Below are 27317 nucleotides of genomic sequence, written 5' to 3' on the forward strand. Positions count from 1 at the left end.
CATTCATAGCATTTTAAACTTATAAAGCAAAGATATATCTTAATACATTACAACAAAATGAGTGGAATTCATTTTTAATTTCCAAGAAATATTTTCTGCAGATTCAAGAACAATCATATGTTCTTTCAAGATAAATAATTTCTTATTTAGAAAACCTTTGTAATAACTTAGTGGTGAGATTGCTGTCTTAAAAGTATGCATTTTTTTTAGTAAAAGATGATGAATGCGAGTCAGATGCAGAAAATGAGCAAAACCATGATCCTAATGTTGAAGAGTTTCTACAACAACAAGACACTGCTGTCATTTTTCCTGAGGCACCTGAAGAGGACCAGAGGCAGGGCACACCAGAAGCCAGTGGTCATGATGAAAATGGTAAATGGATCTTAACAGTTGTGTTTCTTTCCCTCTTTAAAGGATTCTTGTTTTCTACCATTCTACTATGGGAACCTGCTCTACTGTAGGGAACATTCTTGAAGACCAAACTTTATTACAGGTGCCTATAGAGAGTAATCTGTTTTATTAATGGAACACTATGATGACCATGCAGTAATAAATTATTAGCTGCTCATGTATTGTGGTAGTAATGCCACTGCATGTGAAATGCTTAGAACAGTGTCTGGACATCAAATTCCATTTACTTACATGGTAGCAGGCAGTAGAAGTGAGAACTATACCTTTACTGCCCTTTGGATTCTTTCCCACCATTCTTTTAATAAATAAAAATACGGTTGTCTGCTTTATACCAGAACATACTAATTTGGAAACAGTGGTTTTTCTGAATCTGCCTTAGTCCACTCTGATATGAATCGTCAGCGTACAGAGTGTGGAAAATGCAATAAAAATGTGTTCAGACTCTCCTGAGAAGAAATAGGCTGTGATGCAGTTTGGGAGGAAAAGACTATGTTATTGTTTCACCAGAAGAAACTAGGTTATCAAAGAAATGAAAGGGAAATACAAAATTTAAAAATATATATGTATTTACGTAAAATTTTTATGTGACAAAAGGCTTTCAAAAAGCCTCACTGAAAGGAAACAATGAAACCTAAAGAAATCCATTATGTAGTTCTAATAAAGGTTAAACCTTTTAAAGTTTGTCAGGTCCATACAGTATGATCTAAAAATTGAGGAACTACCATTCTGAATTAGTTTGAATTATAGAATAAGTTGTTGATTTTGTTATTCATTACTTTCAGATATTTAATGTAATTTAATTAAATGCTAATAAAGCATTTTGAAGTATTCTGTCATATCAGCGACATTTGTTTACATATTTATCCCTTTTTATAACCAAATAGTATTCATTCGTGTGTATATGCCACATTTGCTTCATCCATTGATGTACACTGAGGTTGATTCCATATCTTTGCTATTGTGAATAGTACTGTAATAAGCATGAAGATCCAGGCATCTCTTTGATATACCGACTTCCTTTGGATAAATACCCAGTAGTGGAATTGCTGGATCATATAATAGTTCTATTTTTAGTTTTTTTTGAGAAATCTCCGTAGTATTTTCACAGTGGCTGTCCTAATTTTCATTCCCACCAAGAATGTATGAGAGTTCCCTTTTCTCCACATCTTCACCAGCATTCATTAGTTTTTGTCTTTAATAGCAATACTAACTGGGATGAAATGATATATTATTGTGGTTTTGATTTGCATTTCTCTAATGATTAGTGATGGTGAGCATTTTTTTGTATATCTGTGGCTATTTGTATGTCTTCTTTTAAGAAATGTTTATTCATATCCTTTGCCCACTTTTCAATAGGATTATTTGGGTTTTTTAAATCTGTTGAATAGTTTGTGTATTCTTCATATTAGTCCCTTGTCAGATGAGTAATTTGCAGATATTCACTCTGTTGTTTCCTTTGCTGAGCAAAAGCTTTTTAGTTTAATATAGTTCACATTTGTCTATTTTTGTTTTTGCTGCCTGTGCTTTGGAGGTCTTAGCAATAAAGTCTTTGCCTACCCAAATGTCCTGAGTGTTTTCTGTATGTTTTCTTCTAGTTTTATGGTGTTGTGTCTTATGTTTAAGTCTCTCATTGATCTTGAGTTGATTTTTGTATGTGGTGAGAAATAGGAGTCCAGTTTCATTCTTCACATGTTAATATTCAGTTTTCCCAGCACCATTTATTGGAGAGTGTGTCCTTTTCCTGGTGTATGTTTTTGGTGCCTTGTCGAAATCAAATGGCTGTTAATAATGTGGATTTTATTCTGGGTTCTCTGTTCTCTTCCACTGGTCTGTGTGTCTGTTTTATACTAATGCCATGCTGTTTTCCTTACTGTACCTTGTATTATATTTTGAAGTCGGGTAGTGCGATGTCTCCAGCTTTGTTCTTTTTGCTCAGGATTGCTTTGGCTATATTGGTCTTTTGTGGTTCCGTAAAAGTTTTAGGATTGTTTTTTCTGCTTCTGTGAAAAATGACATAGATATTTTGATAGGGATTGGATTGAATCTGTAGATTGCTCTGGGCAATGTGATCATTTTAATGATGTTAATTCTTCTGATCCATGAGCATGGGATGTCTTTCCATTTACTTGTGTCTTCTTCAATTTCTTTCATCAATATTTTGTAGTTTTCCTTGGAGAGGTCTTTCACCTCCTTGGGTAAATTTATCCCTAGGTATTTTACTTTTTTGTAGCTACTATAAATGAGATGGTCTTCTTGATTTATTTCTCGTCTAGTTCATTATTGGTGTACAGAAACACTGCTGATTTTTATGTTGAGTTTTGTATCCTGCAACTTTCAGTTTATTTAGCAGATTGCAGTTTTTTGGTTGTGTCTTTAGGTTTTTCTAGATATTAGATCATATAGTCTGCAAAGAGAGACTATTTGACTTCTTTTCCAAATTGGATGGCTTTTATTTCTTTCTCTTGCCCAATTGCTCTGGCTAGGACTTCCAATACTGTGTTGAATAGGAGTGGTGAAGGAGTGGAAATCCTTTTCTGATTACACTTCTTAGAGGGAAGTCTGTCAGCTTGTTCCATGCAGTATGCTGTGGTTCTGTCATATATGTCCTTTATTATATGGAGGTGAACCATCTTTGCATCCCTGGGATAAATCCCACTTGATCATATTGCATTATCTTTTTGACGTGCTGTTAGATTTAGTTTGTGAATATTTTTTTGAGGATTTTGCATCTGTTGTCATCAGGGATATTGACCTGGATAGTTTTCCTTTTTTTGTTTCATCTTTCTCTGGTTTTGGTATCAAGATAGTGATGGACTTATAGAATGAAGTAGGGAGAATTCCCTTCTCTTCAATTTTTTGGAATAGTTTGAGGAGAACTAGTGTTAGCTCTTCTTTGACAGTTTGGTAGAATTCAGCAGTGAACCCTTTCAGTCCCGGACTTGAAATATTCATTATGGATTCAATCTCATTACTCATTATTGGTCTGTTCAGGTTTTCTATTTCTTTCTAATTTAATCTTGGTAGGCTGTGTCTAGGAATTTATCCATATCCTCTAGGTTTTTCAGTTTTTTCATGTATAGTTGTTCATAATTGTCTCTTTTGTATTTCTGTGGTATCATTTGTTAGTCTTCTTTTTCATTTTTTATTTGCATCTTCTCTGTTCTTTTCTTAGTCTAGCTAGTGGTTTATCAGTTTTGTTACCTTTTCAAAAAAACCAACTTTTTGTTTTGTTATTTGTGTTGTTTTTTAGTCTTCATTTCATTGATTTTGTTCTGATTGTTATTATTTCTTTCCTTCTTAAATCCTAATTCAGGGTTTGCTTTGTTCTTGCTTTTCTAAGTTCTTGAGGCACGTTGTTAGATTATTTGAAATGTTTCTATTTTTTGTTTTAGGTATTTATTGCTATATACTTCCTCTTAGTGCTTTTGCTATATTTCATAGGTTTTGATATGTTCTGTTTTGATTTTCATTTAAAGAAATTTTAATTTTAATTTCATTTAAAGAAATTTTAAATTTTCCTCCTTATTTCTTCCTTGACCCAGTGGTTATTCAGAAGCATGTTGTTTAATTTTCATGTGTGTGTAGAGTTTCCAAAGTTCCTCTTATTATTAAAATCTGTAGTTGTATTACTTTGTGGTCTAAAAGCTACTTGATATGATTTTGATTTTTAAAAATTTGTTTGAGACTTGTCATGGGTCCCAACATACAGTCTATCCTAGAGTATGTTCTGTGTGTTGATGACAAGAATATGTATCCTTTAGTAGTTGGTTAAAATGTTCTGTAAGTGTCTCACATCCATTCGGTATAAAATGCAGTTTAAATTCAGTGTTTCTTTGTTAAGTGTCTTTCTACATGATCTGTCTAATGCTAATAGGGGTGTTGAAGTCCCTAACTATTATTGTATTAGAATCTGTCTCTCCCTTTAGCTCTAATAATATTTCCTTTATATAGCCAGGTACTCCAATCTTGGGTACATATATGTTAAGAATTGTTATATCCTCTTACTGAATTGATTCCTTTGTCATTCTTTAATGACCTTCTTTGTCCCCTTATACTGTTTTGTTTACTGGATTTAAGAGTTTATCTCATTTTAGCTACTCCTGCTCACTATGGTTTCCATTTGCATGGACATCTTTTTCTGTCCCTTTACTTTCAGTCTATATGGATCTTTACAGGTGAGATGAATTTCTTGTAGGCAGCACATAGCTGGGTCATAGTTTTTATCCATTCAGCCAATCTGTATCTTTTAAGTGGAAAGTTTAATCCATTTATGTTATTATTATTGATATGTTAGAGCCTATTTCTGTCATTTTGATTTCTGGTGGTTTTGTGTATCATTTGTTCCTTTCTTTCTTACTGATTATTATTGTGGTTTGGTAGCTTTCTATAGTGGTAACATTTGAGTTCTTTCTCTTTCTTATTTGTACTTGTTCTACCAGTGGATTTTATATTTTCATGTGTTTTCATTATGGTAGATATCTTCCTGTCACTTCCATGGATAAGACTCCCTTAAACATTTCTTGTAGGGCCAGTCTAGTGGTCATGAATTCTCTCAGCTTTTACTTGTTTAGGAAAGACTTTATTTCTCTTTCATTTATGAAGGATAATTTTGCTGGGTATGATATTCTTGGCTGGCAGGGTTTTTTTCTTTCAATACTTTGAATAAATATATCATTTCTTTCTCTCCTTGCCTATAAAGTTTCTGCTGATAAACTGCTATTAGTCGTATGGAGGTTCCCTTACAAGTGATTGGACACTTTTCTCGTGTTGTTTTTAGAATATCTCTTTGTCTTTTACTTTTGACAGTGAATATAATGTGCCATGGAGAAGATCTTTTTGAATTGTATCTATTTGGGGGTTCGCTGAGCTTTCTGTATCTGGATGTCTAAATCCTTTGCTAGACTTGGGAAGTTTTTGGGTATTATTTCATTAAATAGGTTTTCTATCCCTTTTGTTTCCTCTTTGCCTTATAACACTTCAAAAATTCAAATATTTGGTTACTTTATAGTTTCTTATATGTCACACAGGCTTTGTTCATTGTTTTTTTATTCTTTTTTCTCTTACTAGGTTATTTTAAAAGACCTGTCTTCAAGTTCTAAAATTCTTCTTCTGCTTGACCTAGTCTATTGCTGAAGTTTTCAGTTGTCTTTTGTCTTTCATTCGGTGAATTCTTCAATTCCAGAATTTGTTTAGTTCTTTTTTATGATACTTACCTCTTTGGTAAATTTCTCTTCATATCCTGATTTGTTTTTCTGGTTCCTTTGTGTTGCTTTTCTGTTTTCTTCTATCTCACTTAGCTTTTATAAGATCATTATTTTTAATCATTTTCCAGGATTTCATAAATTTATTTTGATTGGAATCTGTTGCTGGATAATTATTGTATTTTTTGGAGGTGTCATATTTCCTTCCTTTTTCATGTTTCTTGTATTCTTACCTTGATATACCACACATCTGGTATAATAGTCAATTATTCTGGTTTTTTGGATTTGCTTTCATTGGTTGAGTTGGGCACTTTGGCTTTGATTCTGGGTACATGTGGTAGTGTAATTTCTGTATGATATCTTTTGTTATAAATAATGTGAGTAGGGTCCGTGATTTCCTCGTTGGCTTAGGTGCAATTGTTAGTGGAGGCTGAGGTGAAGTTTGGCTGGGACAGGGATGCCAGGTGGACCATTCCTTGGGCCCTAGCGGTGGTAGTAACGGGCTTACGGTACCTGTCCTTAGACCACAGGGTGGCACATTGACACCTTGTGTTAGCAGGTCCAGTTGGGCTGATCCTTGGAACTCCAGGTGGCTTGCTTGGGTGCTGGTAGTGGCAGTGGTAAGCTGGGCAGGTGGGCAGGTTCTCAGGCTCCTGGGCAGTGGATGTCACTTGGGCAATGGCAGTAGCAGTGGCAGGACACCCTCTGGTTCCCTAGTGATTCACGCTGGTGTTGGCAGTGACTGCAATGGGCTGGGTGAGTCAGTCCCCAGGCCTACCGGTGGTGCATGCAGGAGGGTGCCAGCTGTAGTGATAGTAGCAAGTTGGGTGGACCCAACCTCAGGCCTCCAAGAGGAGTGTTCAGGTGACAACAGTGTTGGACTGGGCTGGGTCATCCCCACGTCCCTGAATAGCATGCTCGGAAACTGGGGAGGAGGTAAGCTGGGCCAGATAGACCTGTCCTCAGGCCCCTTGGTGGTGTGTGTAGGCATTGGCTATCATGGCAGGGGCAGGATGATCCCAGGCCACCAGCAGAGTGCTCAGGTAAGGACATCAGTGGTTGCACTGTGGCCTTCTTACTGGGGAGGGCAAGGTTGCTCTCGGTGGCAGCAGCCATAGGGAGGGAGCTGGGAAATGTGCACTTTAGCCCCAGACAGCGGCTGTGGATGGGGTAGCCTGTCCTCAGGTCCCTTATAAATGCTTAGCAGCTCAGCTGCTGAGGAAATTAGGGTCACTGCCAGTGGCTAGCACTTTGTCCCCAGCGGTGGAAGCCCACAGTGGCAGCAGTCTGTTGGGGAGTCTGTCCTTGGGGCATGTAAAAATGTGTGCAGCTCCTCTGCTGGGAGGAGGTATGGTCACTGCCAATGGCTTGCACTTCAGCCTTAGCAGCCGCAACCAGCATTAGTGGTGACTGGGAAGGGAGGTATGTCAGTGGGGCTCAACAGGATGTAGTCTGTTGGGGGTTGGGCTCTCAAAATAGTGCTGTGCTGTAGCTACTTAAAACTCAGGGGGTGTACAGATTCAGCATAAGCTCCCTCTCCGGAGCAGCATTGTCATGTGGTCTCCACATACCTCCCTGTGTTAGTCTCAGAGCCCACGATGGTCCAGGGGTTCTCCCATGGCTAGGATTGCAGGAGTCCATGGTGGGAATGTGGACCCCTGGGGGTCTCTCACTTACTCTTTCCCTGCATTGGAGAGCCTTTGCAGGTTGCTTTACTTCCTTCTTCCTTACTTGAGGTGTTTCCTGTCACTTTTCTGTTGAATTCCAGTGTTCTCTCTTAGATGATCTATGTGAAGTGTGATTATCACCTCATTATTTTGGTTTTTCCTTGTAGAGGAGGTGAGTACCAGATGCCTCTATTCAGCCATCTTGAAGCCCCTCTCTCAACATATTTGACCAACTATTTAACATTCAGGTGCTCAGTCTATTATTTGCAGTCTGGTCCTTGAGCAAGACATTTGGTTTATATGGACTTGAATAAAGGAATATATGTTCAGAAAGCACTTGGAGATTTTATGAAATTATCTGTGGTGGTTTGTTTTTCTATAGTGAATTCAAAATGAAAATAGAGATGATGTTTACAAAAAGATATCACTTAATAACTTATTTCATTGAAGAAATGTCAAATATGGAAAACTACTCTTAGTTAAATAATATTAATTGGCAAAATATTACATTTTAGGATTGTCAGGCTTAGACAGCTCCAAGTGTAAAAATAACATTCATTCAGTAAACTAATTTATTCAGAATGCCTTTGTTTTCTAAAAGCTATATATATTCATACATATACAGTTATATAGCAGATTTGCCAGTGTATTTCAATAGGGGAAATTACAAGCAGGGTCATGCATGGGATGTGTTTATGTAGCAGGCCTAGATCTGGCCCCCATCAGTCTTTCCTTCCCCACCTTACACACTATTTTTTTGGTCTGAACTCAGTCCTATGGCCACACCTACCTGCAAGGGACTCTTGGAAACATAGTGTGTGTGTACTGTTTACTCTTTGATGATGATGACTTGGTAGTTTCATTTTCAAAATCAGAGGAATAAACATTAAATAAATAATGATACATACCATTGTTACCAATAGACTCTGTTGTAGAGCACAAAATTCCCCTTTAATCTGTATACACTTACAAAGACAACCTACATTCTAATTTTACTTTTGTTTTCTTTTCTAGCTAATCACATGACAAAAGGGAAGAATTGTGGTTTAGGGAAAAAGAATGGGACTTGAAGGTCAGACAGCCCATATTTGAACCCTGACTTCATCATTTTCTGGCTCTGTGACTTTTCTTTTAAGTTATTTAACCTTCCTGGAAACCACTGTTCTCTCTCTTATAAAATAGAGATGAGTATCATTGCATTGTTTTGAGGATCAAATATAAAGTGGGTAGCACAATATCTGGAACATAGCATAGGGACTCAGTGGAAACTTTGGTAATATTTTCTGAATGTTTTAAGTTTAAAATATATGATCTTTCTTTTACAGGAACACCAGATGCATTTTCACAATTACTCACCTGTCCATATTGTGATAGAGGCTATAAACGCTTTACCTCTCTGAAAGAACACATTAAATATCGTCATGAAAAGAATGAAGATAACTTTAGTTGCTCCCTGTGCAGTTACACCTTTGCATACAGAACCCAACTTGAACGTCACATGACATCACATAAATCAGGAAGAGATCAAGTAAGTGCAATGACTGAGAGTTCACTAACTTTCCAGATTTTGACAACTCAGCCCTCAATGGAAGGCAAGGATTTTAATATATTTGAAAGTTAAAAGAATGTACTAAACAGTGCTATATCTACAGCCTTATAAAAGTGAAAATGATTATTTATTTGAGTTATCTGGTCATTCCTGAGATTAAAAACCACATATGAACGTTACTTTAGAGGTAACTCAGTATTTTGTTCAGGTAAGACCCTTTCCATCTTGACTTAATTATTTTGCTTATGCCATAACAGTTAATTCTTCAAGTTTAGAAGATGTTAAATTGCATTCTATTAAAATGTTCAGTGTAGGAAAAATAAGTACTGACTATATAAACCACATTATACTAACCAAATTGACAAGAAAGTCAAATTAAAAAGTTTAAGTTTCTTTGAACCAGTTACTATTTATTCTCAGTATAAGCTACGTGTTTTTTTTCCCCCATAGTAAAGGGAGTTGCCTCCTCTAAAAATCTAAAGTTTAGATTTTTTTATTCTGAAGACTCAATTTTTATATGGTTTATTCTACTTCTGTGTCACTGTGCCCCAGTTTTCAGAAGTATAAACCAAGACTGTTTTGTAACTATAAGTTACATTTAAATTGCTGGTTCTATATTTAGGATTAAAGTCAAAAAAGCTTTTATCAGTTGTTCTTCTTTTACAAGGTCCTCATAGCTATCAGCCATCAACAATGAAATTAATATTGCCTTAATTCTAACTTTAAAAATTAAATAAATTTTCAGCCACACAGGGTTTGTGAGGGTACATGTTGGGGTTAGGCCACATTTCCAGTTTCTTACATCAAAGAATGATGTATATCTACATACCTGAACTCTGCCCTATGGATGTACCTAATATGTGTCACATATCCCATAGAGAACAAGTTAGACCATTTGCTAAGGTGATGGCTAGGCCAAACAAACAACAAAAAAAAATTGTAACAGAAAAAGAATGACTGAGCAGAGTCAACCTATTTCCTTAGTACTTTGGCAACAGTACTCATGAAATAACAAGATAATAAGAAGAGGGTGGCAATCAGGGAGAATAGAACCAAGATTTTATAGGTTTATGGTCCATAAGCCCATGAAGGAGCACTTGAAACAGGTGAGAGCTCCAAGAGAAGGACGAAATTAATACAGAGAAGGGACGACTGAAGGCAAATGCCGTCTCCTTCCAAGTGCCCCTATTAATGAGTCTTATCAGAGAGACCAGCAGAAGAGTATGTTTTATACCTTAGCGCTGTGATGTGGCCACAGTGTAGACAAGGCTTGGGAAAGAGCCTACTCACGTGACATTCAGGAAGCAGACCCATCCTGCAGCTGCTGCCACTATATTCCCTCTACTCCAAGGGCCATCGTGAAAGGAGAGGACAGATTGAACTGGTGGTGAAAGCAGAAGATGCCATTATAAAAACAAACTCCAAAATCTTTGATGAGCACGAAAACCAATTCTATGATGATTTTTCCAGTGGGTGCAAATGTAGTAGGATTTACATATAAACCGTGGGTCAGACTAAGGTCAGGAAGGAGCTGTGATAAATATGGGGACCAGTAATGTGAGGAAATATAACTGGGAGGTCTTGGAAACAATTTAGTTTGCAAGGCAGCAAACTAAAAGGTAGAATGTATATTTTGCTGGCCCTTGAGAATCATACTGTGACTAACAAGCATTTTCAAGTCTTATTAACTTGTTTATTCAACAAACATTTGTGTTTCTTTTATATGTGAGGCCCTCTTCTGGGTGTTAAAGGCACAGTAGTCAAAAAGGAAGTCCCTGATAGTAGGGACCATACATTAATAGATTATATAAAACAGAAATAAAATAATACATACTATGAAGAAAAATACAGCAGGATAAGAGGATAGAAAGTGATGAAAGCTGCTAGGTTTCACAGAGAAGGGAGACTTCTCTGAGAATGGGATATCTGAATACAGTGAAGGAGCCAGTCATGGAATATTGGAGAAGGGCATTCCAGTCAGAGGAAACAGTGAAACATAAGAAGGCCTTGAGGCACACACTGCTGGGCACACACTGAGAACAGCAGAGGCCAGTGTGAAAGGGAGAAAGGTAAGGCCAGAGAGGTGTTGGGGGCTACATATTATAGGCCAAGATAAAGACGTTGGATTGTATTCTAAAGTGCAGTGGGGATGCCTGTCAAGGATCCAGGAATTTTTAATTTTTATTTTTAGGGGAACACTGACTGTTGGATGATAGATAAGAGAGACAAGAATGGAAGCAGGGAGATCTTTTAGAGGCTTTTGCTGTAATCAGGCCAGAGATTTTGGTGGCAGACAGATAAATAAGATTGTTGGCTTCAGAATATGTTCATATGCTTGCTGTGATGGATTGGGTGAGGGTACATGAGTAAGAGGGTAATCAAGAATAACTCCAAAGTTTAAGGCCTAAGCTATAACCAAATAAATGATAGTGCTATTCACAGAGATAGGAAATACTAAAGACGGAGCTGGCTTGCAGGAGGGAAATTAAGAGTTTGGTGTTAATCATGTTAAGTTTCAGATCTCTATCACCTTCCAACTGGCAATATCAAATAAGCAGTTGGTTGTAAAAGTCTGGAGTTAAGGGGAGAGGTTTAGAGATACAAATGTGGGAGTCGTCACCATATATTTGGTGTTTTAAGTCATGGGTTTTAGTGAAGTAGGACCTGATTCAGAGTAAGTACTAATTCTCTTTCCTTCTTGTATAAAAGGCAAAGGAAGGGAGATTCCAGTTGGAAGAGCATGAAGCAGTAGTTGAGTTAAGCCGTTAAAGGCTGGGTAGAATCTTAATAGTCAAAATTATGGGAAAACACAGTGAAGGAGTAAGGAATTATGTAAACCAAAGCCAAAAGATAAAGAGGAGCAATATGTGTGCAGAAAACCATGGCTCGCTAAATGACTGAGGCATAGACTTGTCATAAAAAACTGGTGAAGAATCATCTTGGAAACTCAGGGACTATAATCTTGGAATCTGTAGACTTGGAATCTTTATTGAGGGGTCAATGGGGATCCTTCAGAAGTTTATGAGGAGGAGTTGATAGAATGCAATTCAAGCAGTGCTTTTGTAAGATTAATCTAAGTATGAAGAATACATTTGAAATATGTGAAAATGGGAATTTGATAAACCAGACAGAAAGCTATTATAATAATCCACATTTGGCTGAAAAAACTGGAAGTATTTTTTTAATCATCAGATTAAAGTACATTTTGGAAATATCAAATAGAAGAGACAGGATAAAGTACAGGAAAAATCCTGTCTTTTCTTCTATTCAGGACCTTGTTCTGTTGAGTGAGCTTTAGACAGGTTATTCAGTATTTGTGGATGCGGTTTCTATATCTATAAATTGGAAAGCAAACAAGTTAACCTCTAGTTCCTAGCAAAGTATATATTACTTTATTTTTACTAATTTTGAATATTGTTTAATAAAGGATGAACTCTGATACTTTAGAAAGTTGGTATTTTTCTGTATCGAATTCTGTCCCCACTATCACTATCCTTTTTGGTAATAAGTTCAGGAGTTACATTTTTGTGACTGCTACAACTGCTAATAATTTCAAGAGTTAGATTTTCGTGACTGCTGCAATTTGAGGTCTTTAAGAAACAAAAAAAAAACAACCATCAGGCTCACAAAAATGTCACTCTTAGTAGATTGGATGTTCTTTAGTCTAAAGATCTTTTGCTTTACAAATAAAATACCAATTCTTTTCTTACAGAGACATGTGACGCAGTCTGGGTGTAATCGTAAATTCAAATGCACTGAGTGTGGAAAAGCTTTCAAATACAAACATCACCTAAAAGAGCACTTAAGAATTCACAGTGGTAAATATTTTTTTTCTTTCTATACCCTGAATATCATAGCATATGTGGTAATAAATAAATATCATAACATGTAATCTACGTACATGATCAGAAACTCCTTGCATTTCTTTTGGCATACACTAATTGGGAGGAATTTTATGTTTATTTTATGTTTTATTAGAGTCTTAACCTTTGACTAAAGTATATCAAATTAATATAGTATGACATACTCCAGATTTCCTAATCAGAAGATAATATAGCATGTTTTAGTAAGTACAACCTGAAAACATATTAGCTTTCTGATGAATGTAAATGTCATTGCTTCCTTTGCACAATTAGCAGGGGAATGGAAAAGAGTATAGAGATACGATTTGCACAAGAGAATAGGGAAGTGAAGACATCCTTTATTTGAGAAAAGTTGAAATGGAACTCAAGATTAGAAAATATTGGAGAGATGATATAGAGGCAATGAGAGGGAGTGAAAGGATTACAGCATTAATGAGAATCTGAAAGAAAAATGTGCTCACCCACCATCTTCACCTGTATTCCATGTCATTCTGTAAATTATTACTTACAAGGTTAATACTATTATGCGATGAAAGTGTTATGTCTATTTTAGGAACTCAGAGTAAACAGAGAGCTATATTTGCATTTCTTTGGAGACACTACTTGAACAAAAGCGCAAAAGGAAAACTTGCTGGTATCCCACAATGCCCTATGAAATCTGTTCATCTCCTGATAAATTTTGATATGTTATTTTAGATTTAAATCATTTTAATGAAAAAATTATTAACCATGAATGGGAAATTATGGGTTTTCACACATTGCTTATTTTGTGAAAATTATGTATTGACATTTACATTTTACAAACATCTTCCTACAAAAAAAGTATAGTTGGATAGCTTTGTGAAGCATAGTTGATGATATTTATGTTTTATTTTGGAACTGCATTTCTAAAAGTTTTACTGTATTGCTCATTAAGGCTAACCCTCAATGTTAAACGTGCTGAAGTTACCACTTGAAAATGCTCAAACCAAGATCCTTACCAAAACATTTATTTTCACACATTGATTATTGTTTCTAAAAAGTAGAGGTTGTCTTTTGCAGCCTGCCACAATATTCTGTTTCTTAGCTTCTATGCTATTGAACAATTTTTATCAATAATAATATATTTTAACAACCTACCTTCTTACCAGAGATGATTTAAAGTTGTTAATAAAGATATAGCTAATTCAAGAGGGATTTTTAAATGTTGAAATCAGGGCAGAGGAAGGAAAATAGAGCTAACAGTAAGATTCATGTATATAATGAGTCATATTCATTTTGTCATATTGCAGTCATGGAAGATTTATCAGATCTATAAATAATACAAAGTTGGAAAGTATAAATCAGAACAAGGATTGAAATACTGGTCTAGAAATAAGAAGTTGAAAGTTAAGCATTGGTATTTAAAAATCAGTCTCAATCAAGTAGTAAATTTGAATGGCCCAGAGCTTAATATGAGCTGACTGTATGCTGATACTGCTCAAAAGCTAATGCAAATTTAGGCCAGATCATGGAACACAAAGCTCCCACTGTACTCTGCACTGTCCACTTATTATGTACTTATTTCTGTCTTGTTTTTAAAACATCTAATGTGAGGCTTGTATACCTTTAACATAGCAAGTAATTTTAATTTAAAAATATGTAGGAAAAATTAAGAAACACTAACATGAAGTAAATTGTTGGGGGGACAAAATGAATGCTGTGAAATGCCATACATATGCTGGAAGTGGACCACAAATTAAGCTCTAAGGTTTAGGAAGAAAATGACAATCAGTAACCAAGACCCAGGGTGTCTGTAAGTAAAAAAAAAAAAAAAAAAAAAAAAAAAATCAGTTGCTAGAAAAAGGACTATTCTTCCTTCCTGATACCAAGTCCATAGAAAACGTTATTCCTTGGAACAACATAAAGAGAAAAGAACAAAACAGAAGTTATATAATCCTCAGAAATATCCTTAAAATAACACAGCAGAGAATTTGATAGGGTTTCTTTTTTAAATCAGATTATTCAATAGAAGCCAGTCATAGTTCACCAAAGTGCTATTTAGGAAAAGCATTGCTCCAGGGTGGCCACGTAGATACAGTTTAAGTACACAGCTCTCTGATGGTCTGGTTGATTCCAAGAGAAGATTTTTGAGCAAAGGCTACCCAAAGTGACATCTCAGGACTGGTACCAGTCTGCAAACCGTGTGTTACTCATTCTTGAGATAAGTACAGAAATTGAGAGTAAGCATTTAGCATTTATTATACCAAGACTTTGTGACATTTTACTATATTTTATAAAATATTGGTCCACAGTAGATTGGAAACTTAAAAAAGAACCAAACAAAGCCAATTGGTCATTCACCACAAATAGTTTGAAAAGCTCTGCCTAGGGTATCTAATAATGGAAGAGCTGAATATCTTTTAGGAAACCTCCATAACTTTCTTTTCACATGACTTTTTAAAAGATGTTGAGAATCAGGATCCAAAATTATACCCTCTAAAATTACCTATATTATTGCTAAATACTGGTACCCAAAAAATTTTGATCATGACCCTATGCAGAACCATGTGTGTTAATAATTAGTTGATTCTACCTGTAGGAATTGAGCTATCATGAGGAAAAGGCTACCAGACCTCCACTCAGATTAGAGACAAAAGAACACCTGCACATGGCTGTGGTCCACCCCCAAAAATAATTTTCCATGGTCTTAGTAATTTTTGCCTGGAAAATTTTTGTATCAGATGCAGCCAAACACCCACCTTAGCCATTAAAAAAAAAAAAGTCAGTATACATAGTATACCGAACTTTGAGTAGTGAAACTTCCTGATGTAACCTTCAGGCTAAACTACTTGTAAACCCTAACCTCGATAGATAAATTAGTGATATGCCTAACTAATAAACTATAAAGCTATGAAGCTAGAAACAAGGAGTTTTAAATTAACAAATATAGTGACTTTGGCTTTAGAATAATTGTTGTGTAAACTTTCTTTCTGGCAATGATAAAATATCAAGATAATTTTTAACAATAATAATGATAACTAGCACTTATTGGATCCTCAGCTATGTATAGCCACATGTTAGTTATTTGTATGCATTAATTCATATAGTCCTCAGGATAACCCTATGGAGTAGGTTTTATTATTTTCTACTTTTTACTGATGAGAAAATTGAGGCTCAGAGGGCTTAATTAACTTGTCCAAGGTCACTCAGGTAGTACATGGCAAAGCTAGGGCTGTGATGTAGTCATCCTGACCCAAAGTCATTCCCTTACGTACCATTTCTGTCCCCGTTTTAAAAAAATAAATAGTCTGTATTATAGATGTTTATCTTTCTAGCGTCTCTAGAAGGAAAATAAGCATGTAGTTCATGTAAAAATGTTATCAAGTAATTAAAAGTGTTAAAATAGAGATATACTAGAGTATATTCCTTGTTTTACCACCACTGGAAACTTTTGTCTGTTGTATTTTGAGAATTGAATCCTATTCCAGGCATCGCATTGGAAAAATATTGATAAATTGGAGAATCTCCAGAGGTGGGTTAACAAGCAGGTAAGGGTTCTAAAAACCACATCCTGTGCAGAATGTTTGAAGGACCTAGGTATATTTAACCTATATAAGAGAAGTTTAAGAATACATATAGCAGCTCTTGATCCATTTGAAGGTTTGACTTGAGAAGAAAAGTTACACTTGTTCTGTGTGGCATCAGGACAAACTAGGATAGGGAAATAGGCATCATAGCAAGCCGACTTTGGCTCAAACTCAGCCTGTCTCTTAGTAGAATTGCCTTTTTAAAAAGTGACTAGCATTTGTTGAGAGCATACTAAGAGTTTTGCTATATAATCTCATATGACCCCTATAACAGTCCAATGAGAATGTATCTGCATTTGCACATTGAAAAACTAAGGCTTGGACAGGTTAAGAAAATACTATGTGATGGAGCCAGGATTTGAACCCAAATCCATGGACCTCAACAGAACCAGACAGGACCCTCTTGTGCAGGGCTGTCCAGCAGGTCCGAACTCCCCTTTTATTAAAGAAGCTCAAGCAGAGATTAGCTGGTGTCAAGAATGATATGAAATGAACTCTTCATTGAAAAGGAGGCTGTACTACAAGGGTTTCTTAAATCTCTTCCAATTCTTATATATGATTCTTCAAATAATCATATTTATTAGAAAATATAACTCACATGTTTAAACTATAGCATTGAAGTTACTATTAAGCAATTTTTAGTAGGACTTAAATTGATTCCTCACTGCTTTCATTTTAATTCTTAAAAAGAGCAGGAGATGGAGAGTTTTATTTTGATACTAAGTAGACAAATCAGTGTCATCACATCTCATCATTCAACAATTAGCCATTCACTCATCCAAAAAAGGTTTAATGAGCATCTTTGCAACCTGTACTTTGATGGGTGCAAGGGATAAATGGCAAACAAGCCTCAGAGGCTCCTGCCTTACTGAAGCTTATAGTCTGTAACCTTTAAATTATAAATTAGTGAACTATAACTTAAAACTCAAAGGAAACATTAGGTTTGTAGGAAAATATTGCATTTAGCTCGGTGCTTTCAAAATTTTCTACCAAAGTATCCCTAACAGCCAAGGGGAATAAATGCCTTTTACCCCACAGAGTCTAGGGAAGCAGCTTGAGGGAAGCCTCTGCAAGCCAAAGGCTACTTTGACAGTGCGTGGCTTTTCCTAGCAAGTCACACAAATGTGTTTTTCTCTGTTTTAATATAAAAATAATGTTTTATCATATCCACTGTCACTAAAATTGAAACTCCAAGGTGCTTTGATACCCACTACAGTGTTTATCCTGGGAGTATATACATTTCAGTTTAATAAGCCAATGCTTATAGAATATCTTATGTAAGTTTTCCTCCCATTAGGGAAAAACTATTTTCAAGAAAGCCCTATGGATACAGGAATTATTATTAATCAAAGATAGATATTCATACTTGTTAAGTCATATGGGACATTTTACTTATTTTTCTTTTCTTTAATATTTCTCCTACAGATGGTTGAGTAGAGTAAAATATAGAAAATTATATAGGTCGGTGAAATGGGATAAGAAAAAACATACTTGAAAGAGTAGAATGTAATTACTTTTGATACTTGAGAATTATTTGAAGTTATAAAGATTGGTGGAAATATTATACACATATGCTGAGAAGATTCCATGATTGGTTAGCAGAACATGTACGTCAGACTTAGTTACTAGCGTTCATCACATCTATATAGGTTTTGAAGCTAAAAAGTTTATTCTAAATACAGTTCTGTCACAAGCATGCATGGCAGTCTTCTTTTTAAAATTGATACTGCTTGTTTTAGGGAAATGAGGATACATAAAAATTTATATGTAATAATTCAGTGAATATAATTTGTTTGTTTGTTTGTTTAGGAGAGAAGCCATATGAATGCCCAAACTGCAAGAAACGCTTTTCCCATTCTGGCTCCTATAGCTCACACATAAGCAGTAAGAAATGTATCAGCTTGATACCTGTGAATGGGCGACCAAGAACAGGACTCAAGACATCTCAGTGTTCTTCACCGTCTCTTTCAGCATCACCAGGCAGTCCCACACGACCACAGATACGGCAAAAGATAGAGAATAAACCCCTTCAAGAACAACTTTCTGTTAACCAAATTAAAACTGAACCTGTGGATTATGAATTCAAACCCATAGTGGTTGCTTCAGGAATCAACTGTTCAACCCCTTTACAAAATGGGGTTTTCACTGGTGGTGGCCCATTACAGGCAACCAGTTCTCCTCAGGGCATGGTGCAAGCTGTTGTTCTGCCAACAGTTGGTTTGGTGTCTCCCATAAGTATCAATTTAAGTGATATTCAGAATGTACTTAAAGTGGCGGTAGATGGTAATGTAATAAGGCAAGTGTTGGAGAATAATCAAGCCAATCTTGCATCCAAAGAACAAGAAACAATCAATGCTTCACCCATACAACAAGGTGGCCATTCTGTTATTTCAGCCATCAGTCTTCCTTTGGTTGATCAAGATGGAACAACCAAAATTATCATCAACTACAGTCTTGAGCAGCCTAGCCAACTTCAAGTTGTTCCTCAAAATTTAAAAAAAGAAAATCCAGTCGCTACAAACAGTTGTAAAAGTGAAAAGTTACCAGAAGATCTTACTGTTAAGTCTGAGAAGGACAAAAGCTTTGAAGGGGGGGTGAATGATAGCACTTGTCTTCTGTGTGATGATTGTCCAGGAGATATTAATGCACTTCCAGAATTAAAGCACTATGACCTAAAGCAGCCTACTCAGCCTCCTCCACTCCCTGCAGCAGAAGCTGAGAAGCCTGAGTCCTCTGTTTCATCAGCTACTGGAGATGGCAATTTGTCTCCTAGTCAGCCACCTTTAAAGAACCTCTTGTCTCTCCTAAAAGCATATTATGCTTTGAATGCACAACCAAGTGCAGAAGAGCTCTCAAAAATTGCTGATTCAGTAAACCTACCACTGGATGTAGTAAAAAAGTGGTTTGAAAAGATGCAAGCTGGACAGATTTCAGTGCAGTCTTCTGAACCATCTTCTCCTGAACCAGGCAAAGTAAATATCCCTGCCAAGAACAATGATCAGCCTCAATCTGCAAATGCAAATGAACCCCAGGACAGCACAGTAAATCTACAAAGTCCTTTGAAGATGACTAACTCCCCAGTTTTACCGGTGGGATCAACCACCAATGGTTCCAGAAGTAGTACACCATCCCCATCACCTCTAAACCTTTCCTCATCCAGAAATACACAGGGTTACTTGTACACAGCTGAGGGTGCACAAGAAGAGCCACAAGTAGAACCTCTTGATCTTTCACTACCAAAGCAACAGGGAGAATTATTAGAAAGGTCAACTATCACTAGTGTTTACCAGAACAGTGTTTATTCTGTCCAGGAAGAACCCTTGAACTTGTCTTGCGCAAAAAAGGAGCCACAAAAGGACAGTTGTGTTACAGACTCAGAACCAGTTGTAAATGTAATCCCACCAAGTGCCAACCCCATAAATATTGCTATACCTACAGTCACTGCCCAGTTACCCACAATCGTGGCCATTGCTGACCAGAACAGTGTTCCATGCTTACGAGCGCTAGCTGCCAATAAGCAAACGATTCTGATTCCCCAGGTGGCATACACCTACTCAACTACGGTCAGCCCTGCAGTCCAAGAACCACCCTTGAAAGTGATCCAGCCAAATGGAAATCAGGTAAAAAATAACCTCCATCCTGAACCTGGCTAGTAATATGCTATTTGACTAATTTCAATTAACTTTGTCTAATAAATATCAATCCCGTAGAGCCAACTAGATTATTACAAACTGTCATTTTTAAAAGGATCAATGTTTGCTTTAACTTTTCTGGCATGATGTCTTCAGTTGGTTGTTTGCTAATCCAGGGTATTGTTACCAGCTTAAAGTTTGAAATGCTATTCTACTGAAAGATGATTTATAAGTCCCAGCTAAAAACCTGTTTGAAGTTAGAAATCAAAAAACAAAATTGAAATACTCGCTAATTGGGTTTCTGTTTTTATAGCTAAATTCCTAAAATTAGTAATAGTTTCTGCCTTGATTATGGTCATTAATTAATGAAAATATGTTCCCATTCACAGGTTCATACCAGGCAAACTTATCTATCACTTTTATATACTAATACATCTGTTTATAAAAGGTTTTAATTAAACAGGAATGAAGTATACAAAGAACGCGTCTTGTGAATTTACTGATCATTTTATGAACTGTGCATAAACAGTGTTCAGTCATAATGTATATGAGGAAGTGTGGCTGTGAACCTAAAAATACATATGCATTTTCCTCCTTAACTATCACAGTGTTTACCAGAACAGTGTTTATTCTGTCCAGGAAGAACCCTTGAACTGGTCTTACCCCAAAATCCACAATAGTTTTGGATAGAGCTATTGTATGCCTCATTGTCCAGACTTTTTCCATGTCACTGATGTTGATGTTTTCCCATTTTTTCCATCAATTTCTGATGGAATCAAATGAATACTAGAGACAAATTTGATATTTTATGCAAATATTTTCTATAAGTATAATAATTTCAATATCCTGCTCAAACTTGTATTTGCTGCTTTTGTTTTCCCTTAAATATTGCTATTGATTGGGTTTCCTGTAATTGTGATAACTCTTGAAAAAAAGTTCTTATGTGATCATTGAATTCCTCTAAATTTTTAGTGTACAGAACACTTTGCATGCCTTTGAATAGAAAAAGAGCCATCCTTAGCATTTCATAGACTCACGTGTCACGTGACTAGATCAAGTAGCAGTGAAAGTAGAATCAAGTTACTTCAGCACCAGGGCCACTCACAAATGACAGGGACAAATGGCTGCACCTCTCTTGCCTCATAGAGCCATAAGAAATGTTGTGAAAAACCTTCAACATTTAGAAAATGTGTGGGTTTGAGGCAATGGCGTGGAACACTCTAGATAAGGTAGAAAGATCTTAGGGGACCCAGTTCCACAACAGGCTCCCTGCAGGGTTATTTGGCTTACATAAGAACGTGCTGCCCAAAATTATCTCCATGAGACTGCCTGGAGTTTCTAAAGGTTCATTTTGATTAGCAATTATTTCTGTTAAAAAGATAGACCCTCCTGCATTGTTTTTCCATCTTGCTCCTTAGACAAGTGGTAGAGCACACCTCTCTCTTTTCAAGGAGACCGTGGAGGTTAAAGAACCCTGAAGTTCTGGAGGATACAATTGAAAGACCAGGTTTTAAAAATAGAATGTTAGCTTTTGCTTAGTGAAACCCAGAATGAGAAAAATGAAGGCAAAAGATGGCAGTTAGTAATGAGTGATTAATTAGCAAACTAATAAGTTAAAACCTGCAAATTTCTCGTAAAGTAATGATTCACATGAAACTAGGTAAACTCTGTTACTATATATTTTACATGCTTTCTTTTCGGTGTCCTTGCTTTCTTTCCAGTACCAGTTGAGTATATGTCTTTGCTATGGTTTTGACTGTGTTATCCCCAACCTCACTCTTGTCTTTGTCATCTCCACCTGTGATCTGGCCCCACCCTTGGGACACATGTGCAGTGAAGATCAGTGTGCTTGCTTTGGTCAAGTCCTTGAAAGTATAAAAGTATAAGTTAAAGTAGTTCTTTATCTCATGCTTTTATGTATATCTCTTGTTTATCTTTTAATGTTAAATTACATTTTCTCACACCTTTCTCCCTCTAGGATGAAAGACAAGATACTAGCTCAGAAGGAGTATCAAATGTAGAGGATCAGAATGACTCTGATTCTACACCTCCCAAAAAGAAAATGCGGAAGACAGAAAATGGAATGTATGCTTGTGATTTGTGTGACAAGATATTCCAAAAGAGTAGTTCATTATTGAGACATAAATATGAACACACAGGTATGTCAGTGAACACAAACATAAAGTGCCCATGATATGATATACTGGAAGATGCAAAATTAAAAACTAAAGTTTTAGAATTTTCTTTCTTTTTTTTTTTTTTTATTTTGTTTTGAGACAAGGTCTGGTTCTAGTCACCCAGGCTGGAGTGCAGTGGCACACAATCTCAATCTCGGCTCGCTGCAACCTCCGCCTCCCGGGCTCAAGCCATCCTTTCATCTCAGCCTCCTGAGTAGCTGGGACTATAGGCACATACCACCACACCCGGCCAATTTTGATATAGACGGGTTTTGCCATGTTGCCCAGGCTGGTCTTGAACTAATGAGCTCGAGCCATCTACCCACCTCGGCCTCCCAAAGTGCTGGTATTACAGGCATGAGCCACCACGCTTGACCCAGAATTAATTTTCTTATTTTTTACTTATCTGATCTGGCCATTTTCACCTGTTTGCCCACTTCTACCTAGTACTTAAGGTCTGTGCCTTTCTTTTGGTTTTTTGCTTCATCTGTTTTTTTGTTTTTTTCATGACTTATTTCCTTTAAGCTGACACAGCATTTATTCTGTCTGCATTCATTTAATGCAAGCTTATGCTATATTAATAAAAACATAGTACATAGTACCCATTAATAAAAAATATGAGACCAGTGGGCTAAAGTCATAGGGAGACAGGATCTGGCTTCATAAAAGAAAAAGCTGCTTCATAAGCATGCAGCAAGCTGTCCTGGCAAGTCAAGATCTTTTGTTTTAAGTAAGAAATTCTGCCTAAGAGGTTGGACTAGAAGATTCTAAGATCCTGTAATTCTGAGATCCTGTAATTCTGCCACAAAATATGCCTCCTTAGGTTGACTCAGGGATGGCAAACTATAGCTCACAGGCCAAATGTGAGCATACCCATGTTTTTCTATGAGGTAAGAATGGTAGTTTTTTATTTTGTTTTTACATTTTTAAATGATTGGAAAAGATGAAAAGAATATTTATGACTGACGAAAATTATGTGAAAGTCAAATATCAGCATCCGTAAATAAAATTAGTTGGAAGACAGCATCGCCTATTCATTTACATTTTGTCTATGTCAGCTTTCATGCTGTTCTACAATGGCAGGATTGAGAAGCTACTACAGAGACCATTTGGCCTGCAAAGCCTTTAATACTCACTACCCTTTACAGAAAATAGTTGCCAACTCCTGGCCTATTTCATTCCTTCCATCAGTGAAGTACTGATAAATTTTAACACCTGGTTCTCTGAAGGGTGGGGAAGCCCTGATTTGTAGTGTTTGCAGCTTTTTGTGGCATAAATACTCCCATCATGGTGGATTTCGAGCTTGAATGTGATGTCAGCTTGCAGAATTCCTGAAAATTTAGCAGTAGACTCTCTCCAGCCAGTACAAACTGGCTCCAGCACACTCCTGTGTCTCTCTCTCTAACATGGGTTGCTGTAGAAGGGGCTGGGTTTATCCTGAGCTCTTTAATCCCCTACCTGCTCTTCCCTGCCCCCACTACCAGCCATTATGACTACAGTATCCATATTTATCTTTCATATTCTTAACTGTTTCAGTGTATTTTTTACTCTTGTGAGAAAAGATAGAATTGTTTTTCCTTCTTCAATCTGTGGATTCATACAGTGACACTTGGAAGGTTCTTGGAGCTAAAAACTGGTTACATAAGAGAAAGTCACACCTCTCAAAATCAGCCCCTTGTAACTCAGTCCTCTGGTTTTCAGAGATCTAAGAAGAGTTAGAAAATCCCCTTCCTCTCCAGGCAAAGTTAAATATTAGCAAATATCAAAGTGAAAAATATATATGAAAAACTACACTATTTCTAAAATTAAAAATCATTTCTGCATTTGTTAGTGTTAACTGCTTGATAGCTCTGAAATTGGACATTATCGATCCTGACTATGATCAGTTGTTGCCAGTCCTTTTCATGTCTGGGCAGCAGCACTCCTGTAGCCCATGCGTTCTCAGGAGGGGCAATATTGCCCTCACGGGCCAAAACTTGTTTCTTAGGGGGCAAAAAAATCTGAGATACTACAATGGCTGTGGTTTTCTAAAGAAGCTCAGTATATACATTGTATATTTATGAGTTTTATCGTATATAAAAAGTATAGTAAACATTAAAATCTCATTGGGGGCAGAGCTTGTGACTAGGAAAACAAAATGACTAAAAAGGGACCTTGTAGTGATAATGAACACAAGGTGAGCAACACGTCTGTCCCTGCCTGCCCTCACTGTGCTCGTTCACTACCAGACATCTCCTCCCAGCTGCACTTGGCCCATTTTCCACCTCGCTGTCATGATGCTTGTATTTTTGGCATTTCAATCTCATGTAGCTCCCATTGACCTAATCATCTGCACAGCAGAGTGTAGAGCACTACGTTTTTTAATGTAAAGAACAAACCAAATTGCGATATTATATTACAAAGAGTTTGGGACCTGGAAATGTTTTAAAAATGAAACTAATAACCCTCCCCTTTCTACAACATGAAGTACCCCAAAAACCATATAAGGATTTTATTTGCTGAATACCACCATTTTATTTAACAGAATTCTTATTTTGCAGGTAAAAGACCTCATGAGTGTGGAATCTGTAAAAAGGCATTTAAACACAAACATCATTTGATTGAACACATGCGATTACATTCTGGAGAAAAGCCCTATCAATGTGACAAATGTGGAAAGCGCTTCTCACACTCTGGGTCTTATTCTCAACACATGAATCATCGCTACTCCTACTGTAAGAGAGAAGCGGAAGAACGTGACAGCACAGAGCAGGAAGAGGCAGGGCCTGAAATCCTCTCGAACGAGCACGTGGGTGCCAGGGCGTCTCCCTCACAGGGCGACTCGGACGAGAGAGAGAGTTTGACAAGGGAAGAGGATGAAGACAGTGAAAAAGAGGAAGAGGAGGAGGATAAAGAGATGGAAGAATTGCAGGAAGAAAAAGAATGTGAAAAACCACAAGGGGATGAGGAAGAGGAGGAGGAGGAGGAGGAAGAAGTGGAAGAAGAAGAGGTAGAAGAGGCAGAGAATGAGGGAGAAGAAGCAAAAACTGAAGGTCTGATGAAGGATGACAGGGCTGAAAGTCAAGCAAGCAGCTTAGGACAAAAAGTAGGCGAGAGTAGTGAGCAAGTGTCTGAAGAAAAGACAAATGAAGCCTAATCGTTTTTCTAGAAGGAAAATAAATTCTAATTGATAATGAATTTTGTTCAATATTATCCTTGCTTTTCATGGAAACACAGTAACCTGTATGCTGTGATTCCTGTTCACTACTGTGTAAAGTAAAAACTAAAAAAATACAAAATACAAAAAAAAACACACACACACACACACACACACACAAAATAAATCCGGGTGTGCCTGAACCTCAGACCTAGTAATTTTTCATGCAGTTTTCAAAGTTAGGAACAAGTTTGTAACATGCAGCAGATTAGAAAACCTTAATGACTCAGAGAGCAACGATACAAGAGGTTAAAGGAAGCTGATTAATTAGATATGCATCTGGCATTGTTTTATCAGTATTATCACTCTTATGTTGGTTTATTCTTAAGCTGTACAATTGGGAGAAATTTTATAATTTTTTATTGGTAAACATATGCTAAATCCGCTTCAGTATTTTATTATGTTTTTTAAAATGTGAGAACTTCTGCACTACAAAATTCCCTTCACAGAGAAGTATAATGTAGTTCCAACCCGTGCTAACTACCTTTTATAAATTCAGTCTAGAAGGTAGTAATTTCTAATATTTAGATGTCTTAGTAGAGCGTATTATCATTTAAAGTGTATTGTTAGCCTTAAGAAAGCAGCTGATAGAAGAACTGAAGTTTCTTACTCACGTGGTTTAAAATGGAGTTCAAAAGATTGCCATTGAGTTCTGATTGCAGGGACTAACAATGTTAATCTGATAAGGACAGCAAAATCATCAGAATCAGTGTTTGTGATTGTGTTTGAATATGTGGTAACATATGAAGGATATGACATGAAGCTTTGTATCTCCTTTGGCCTTAAGCAAGACCTGTGTGCTGTAAGTGCCATTTCTCAGTATTTTCAAGGCTCTAACCCGCCTTCATCCAATGTGTGGCCTACAATAACTAGCATTTGTTGATTTGTCTCTTGTATCAAAATTCCCAAATAAAACTTAAAACCACTGACTCTGTCAGAGAAACTGAAACACTGGGACATTTCATCCTTCAATTCCTCGGTATTGATTTTATGTTGATTGATTTTCAGAATTTCTCTACAGAAAACGAAAGGGAAATTTTCTAATCTGCTTTATCCATGTACTTGCATTTCAGACATGGACATGCTGTTGTTATTTGGCTCATAACTGTTTCCAAATGTTAGTTATTATGGACCCAATTTATTAACAACATTAGCTGATTTTTACCTATCAGTATTATTTTATTTCTTTTAGTTTATAGATCTGTGCAACATTTTTGTACTGTATGTCTTCAAACCTGGCAGTATTAATACCCTTCTTACTGACATATGTACTTTTAGTTTTAGAAAACTTTTATATTTATGTGTCTTATTTTTATATTTCTTTATTTATTACACAGTGTAGTGTATAATACTGTAGTTTGTATTAATACAATAATATATTTTAGTATGAAAATTTGGAAAGTTGATAAGATTTAAAGTAGAGATGCAATTGGTTCTCCTGCATTGAGATTTGATTTAACAGTGTTATGTTAACATTTATACTTGCCTTGGACTGTAGAACAGAACTTAAATGGGAATGTATTAGTTTTACAACTACAATCAAGTCATTTTACCTTTACCCAGTTTTTAATATAAAACTTAAATTTTGAAATTCACTGTGTGACTAATAGCATGATGCTCTGCAGTTTTATTAAGAAATTAGCCTAACCATAAAACTCTTATTTCCTTAGTAAGCCAAATTAGGATTAACTTCTATAAACAGTGTTGGGAACAATGTTTAACATTTTGTGCCAATTTGTTCCTGTATTCATGTATGTAAGTTACAGATCTGACTCTTCATTTTTAAGTTCCTTGTTACATCATGGTCATTTTCTAGTTTTTTACCAGACTCCCCCCATCTCACAATAAAATGCATCAACAAGCCTGAACTGCTGTCATTCTTTTCATCATTATCAGTATTTTCTTTGGAAAACTGTGAAATGGGGTACATTGTCATCCTGCATTTGATTCATCTTGAGCTGAATTTGGGTAACACTAAATGTTTTAGACATTCTTCACTAAATTATGGATTTTCTTGTGGCTAAATGTTTCTGGAGAGGTCAGAGTTGACAAAACCTCTTCACAGGTTGCTCC

At 36.4% G+C, this 27317-nt stretch overlaps 1 protein-coding gene across 11 annotated transcripts in view; it reads left to right on the plus strand.

Moving 5' to 3' along the window:
* The window catches only part of ZEB1 (zinc finger E-box binding homeobox 1), a 209934-nt gene extending 182822 nt beyond the window's left edge, over window positions 1-27112 (plus strand). For all 11 annotated transcript variants that reach the window (XM_034930243.2, XM_034930233.3, XM_057298838.1 and 8 more), the window contains 6 exons: window positions 211-372; window positions 8605-8807; window positions 12541-12646; window positions 18049-19859; window positions 21850-22030; window positions 24589-27112. In XM_034930243.2, the coding sequence (XP_034786134.1) occupies window positions 8778-8807; window positions 12541-12646; window positions 18049-19859; window positions 21850-22030; window positions 24589-25184 (2724 nt within the window). In that variant the 5' untranslated portion in view covers window positions 211-372; window positions 8605-8777 and the 3' untranslated portion in view covers window positions 25185-27112. The remainder of the gene's footprint in view (window positions 1-210; window positions 373-8604; window positions 8808-12540; window positions 12647-18048; window positions 19860-21849; window positions 22031-24588) is intronic.
* Window positions 27113-27317: the final 205 nt, after the last annotated feature.

The sequence above is a fragment of the Pan paniscus genome, chromosome 8, assembly GCF_029289425.2.
Source record: "Pan paniscus chromosome 8, NHGRI_mPanPan1-v2.0_pri, whole genome shotgun sequence".
In the NCBI taxonomy this organism is placed as follows: domain Eukaryota; kingdom Metazoa; phylum Chordata; class Mammalia; order Primates; family Hominidae; genus Pan; species Pan paniscus.